Below are 4,070 nucleotides of genomic sequence, written 5' to 3'. Positions count from 1 at the left end.
ATAATAATAATAATAATAATAATAATAATAATAATAATAATAATAATAGTAAATGAATCTTCGCTCTGAAGGAAATTAATTATGAAAGTCATAAATAGTAACGTGTCTCCAAGATGATTCATTCTTGGTCGGATCCAAATGTTCTGATAAAACCCATAAGAACAGAATGTTTTGGGTTCGAATCAGAACCGAGTCAAAAGCGGAGCCGCTTCCGGCTGAACTGAAAAACTTTCGTTCGGTTGGATTCGGTTCGGTTCGGTTCTGAGGACAGAGAATGAAGCTACAATCAGGATAAAAATTAAAACCAAAATGAGTCACAACCAGAACCGCTCAGAGCGCCTGAACAGAACCCGAACCGACCGCAAAGAACCGAACCGGAAAACATGTTATTAAAACAAAATATAAATCAATCAAAATTTATTTCAAAATTAGAGAATAAATTCTGAGAATTAAATGTTTTATATATCGGTTTGGGCCAGAGAGCGAACTCTGCAAGGTTCGGTTCGAAACAGATCAGAGATCAATTCTAGAAATAAAAACAGAAAATCATTTTTCATTTAGTTTGATTTTACTTTAGTTTTTCTTTAGTCCTGAATTATTGAATTATTTATAAATTCTTCTTTAATCACTGACTGCGGATAAAATGAAGTTCGGTCTAGTTACTCTCCGCGGCGGTTCCGGAACACATTCTGCTGGTTCTCATCCACTCAGAACCAGAACCGCTCCAATAAATACAGCTCCGGTTCCGAACCTGCGATAAAAGACTGAAAAGAACCAAAAAAATAAATGAAAACAAACAAATAAATAAATAAATAAATAAATAAATAAAATTATGATAATTATGATAGTAAATAAACAAATTTTTAAATTAAAAGTTTGAGAGTAGAATAAAACAGAAAGACAGCAGATACGAATTAATGCTTAGAACCAGAACTGGAACCGGAACCGGAACCAGATCCAGCCACTTAAAGAAAGGACACACACAAAAAGAAGAAACAGAAATTACAATAAAAATTAAAATGTTCATTTCTAAAATTGTAAATATTATTATTATCTAACAACAGCTAGATTATTTTCTAGTTTAAATCTGACTTTGTGCTGAACTTATGTGCCTGAGTTCTGGTTCTGGTTCTGGTTCTGGCCCGGTCTCTTGCAGCTCAGCTGTAATGGTGACATCAGAACCAGCTGTCTGGGTCAGCTTTGAAGATCCAAAACCTCCAGCTGAAGTTCTGGAACATTGGATCCAGTCAGACCAACTTGGTTCTGTTCGACCCAGTTGGATCCCAGTAACAAGCACATCAGGTCCAGTATGAATAAAGGAGCATCACTGGACCAGCATGTGGTGACACTGCAGAGAAGGACGCTGCTTTAACAGGAAGAAAACTCGACCAGAACCAGAACCAGGCTCAGGACCAGACATGATGAGACACGAGGAGATAGGAGGAGACATGTGGAGACAGGAGGAGACAGGAGACTTATGGAGACAGGAGGAGATATGTGGAGACATGGGGAGACAGGAGGAAACAGGAGGAGACAGAAGCAGACATGTGGAGACAGGTGGAGACAGGAGACAGGAGGAGACATGTGGAGACATGAGGAGACATGTGGAGACAGGAGGAGACAGGAGACTTATGGAGACAGGAGGAGATATGTGGAGACATGAGGAGACAGGAGGAGACATGTGGAGACATGAGGAGACATGAGGAGACATGTGGAGACAGGAGGAGACAGAAGCCGACATGTGGAGACAGGTGGAGACAGGAGACAGGAGGAGACATGTGGAGACATGAGGAGACATGTGGAGACAGGAGGAGACAGGAGCCTTATGGAGACAGGAGGAGACATGTGGAGACATGAGGAGACAGGAGGAAACAGGAGAAATGTGGAGACAGGAGGAGACATGAGGAGACAGGAGGAGACATGTGGAGACAGGAGGAGACAGGAGACAGGAGGAGACAGGAGGAGACAGGATACATGAGGAGACAGGAGGAGAGATGTGGAGACAGGAGGAGACATGTGGAGACGTGGTGACAGGAGGAGACAGGAGACGTGGAGACAGGAGGAGACAGGAGGAGACATGTGGAGACATGAGGAGACATGTGGAGTCATGAGAAGACGTGGAGAAGATGAGGGGAGGAAACAAAACGGTCTGGTGATTTGTGACAGAATGAGAAGCTTAAATCCTGGTAACAATGGATCTAATGAGTCGATTGACTGAAGCGGAGAAGAGGAGGAGGAAACACAGGGAAATGGAAGTAACCTTAAGACTAAAGAAGACATTATAAACTAGGAAGAGACAAAAACATGAGCGGAAACTTGAACAGAAACAAAGCTGACCTAATAATAATTGCCTGTCCCTGTGTCCCCTGTCTGTCTCCAGGACCTGAAGCAGTTGGATCCGTTCCAGGAGTGGACAGACGGTTACGTCCGCTACATCTACAGCGGTGAGAAGCGTTTGTCCTCCTGTTTTATGTGACCAATCTGCAGACTGGAGGCTGTTACCATGGCAACAGAAAACAAACCCTGATGAGTTGAGCTTTCTTTGTGGAGTTGACCACAAGAGGCCACTGGCTCCGCCCTCCTGATGACATCACCCTACATACTTGCGGCTGATTGGTCCTTGGTGTTGTGGTTTGTTGCAGCCGACGATAAGAACGCCCAGAGACACCTGTCGGGCTGGGCCATGAGGAACACCAACAACCACAACTGCCAGATCCTGAAGAAGTCATGCCTGGGGGTGGTGGTGTGTTCCCGGGGCTGCACCCTACCGGACGGTGCCCGCCTACAGCTGCGCCCAGCCATCTGCGACAAGGCCAGGCAGAAGCAGCAGAGTAAGGCTAACCCGCTAAACCCAGAGTACCAGGGTACTGAGGTACTGGGATACGGAGGCGTCGCCCGGCTGATCAGACTCTGTGTTTCAGAGAAGATGTGTCCAAACTGCAGCGCTGCTCTGGAGCTGCTGCCCTGCCGCGGCCACAGCGGATACCCTGTCACCAACTTCTGGAGGGTCGATGGCAAGGCCATCTTCTTCCAGGTGAACACCTCTGACTTTTGACCTCTGACCAACCAATTAACTAACCATCCATCCACTTACCTTCCAACACATTGTGACTTGAAGCCCAGTCTTTGTTTCTTGAGAAAATGTTGTGCTTTCTGTCTGATGATGTTCTGGTTCTTCAGGCTAAGGGCGTCCATGACCATCCCAGACCAGAATCCAAGTCTGAGACCGAAGCCAGAAGAAGTTCAGTGAAAAGACGAGTCAGTTCGCCTCCATTCACCCCGAAGAGACGCCTGATGGAGAGCCAGGTCAGATGATGAAGATGATGATGATGATGATGATGAAGATGTGATGATGATGATGATGATGAAGATATGATGATGATGATGATGATGATGATGATGATGATGGTGGTGATGGTGGTGATGGTGGTGATGATGATGATGATGATGATGATGAAGATATGATGATGATGATGATGATGATGATGATGATAATGATGATGAAGATGTGATGATGATGATGATGATGATGTGATAATGATGATGATGATGTGATAATGATGATGATGATGATGATGATGGTGATGAAGATGTGATGATGATGATGATGATGAAGATGTGATGATGATGATGAAAATATGATGATGATGATGATGATGAAGATATGATGATGATGATGATGATGATGAAGATATGATGATGATGTGATGATGATGATGATGATGAGATAATGATGATGATATGATGATGATGATGATGATGATGATGAGATAATGATGATGATAATGATGATGATGATGATGATGTGATGATGATGTGCTGATGATGATGATGATGATGATGATGATGATGATGATGTGCTGATGATGATGATGATGATGATGGTGATGATGTGCTGATTATGATGATGATGATGAAGATGTGATGATGATGATGATGAAGATGTGATGATGATGTGCTGATTATGATGATGATGATGTGATGATGATGATGATGTGATGATGATGATGATGATGTGATGATGATGATGGTGATGATGTGCTGATTATGATGATGATGATGATGATGTG

At 43.4% G+C, this 4,070-nt stretch overlaps 1 protein-coding gene across 2 annotated transcripts in view; it reads left to right on the top strand.

The window, feature by feature from the left end:
- Positions 1 to 4,070, top strand: part of gcm2 (glial cells missing transcription factor 2) — a 10,803-nt gene that overhangs the window by 1,246 nt on the left and 5,487 nt on the right. For both annotated transcript variants that reach the window (XM_007576285.2, XM_016663088.1), the window contains 4 exons: positions 2,381 to 2,444; positions 2,643 to 2,831; positions 2,922 to 3,034; positions 3,181 to 3,306. In XM_007576285.2, the coding sequence (XP_007576347.1) occupies positions 2,381 to 2,444; positions 2,643 to 2,831; positions 2,922 to 3,034; positions 3,181 to 3,306 (492 nt within the window). The remainder of the gene's footprint in view (positions 1 to 2,380; positions 2,445 to 2,642; positions 2,832 to 2,921; positions 3,035 to 3,180; positions 3,307 to 4,070) is intronic.

Source organism: Poecilia formosa, unplaced genomic scaffold (genome assembly GCF_000485575.1).
Source record: "Poecilia formosa unplaced genomic scaffold, Poecilia_formosa-5.1.2 Scaffold404, whole genome shotgun sequence".
Classification (NCBI taxonomy): Eukaryota; Metazoa; Chordata; class Actinopteri; order Cyprinodontiformes; family Poeciliidae; genus Poecilia; species Poecilia formosa.
This window is presented reverse-complemented; position numbering and strand designations above follow the sequence as displayed.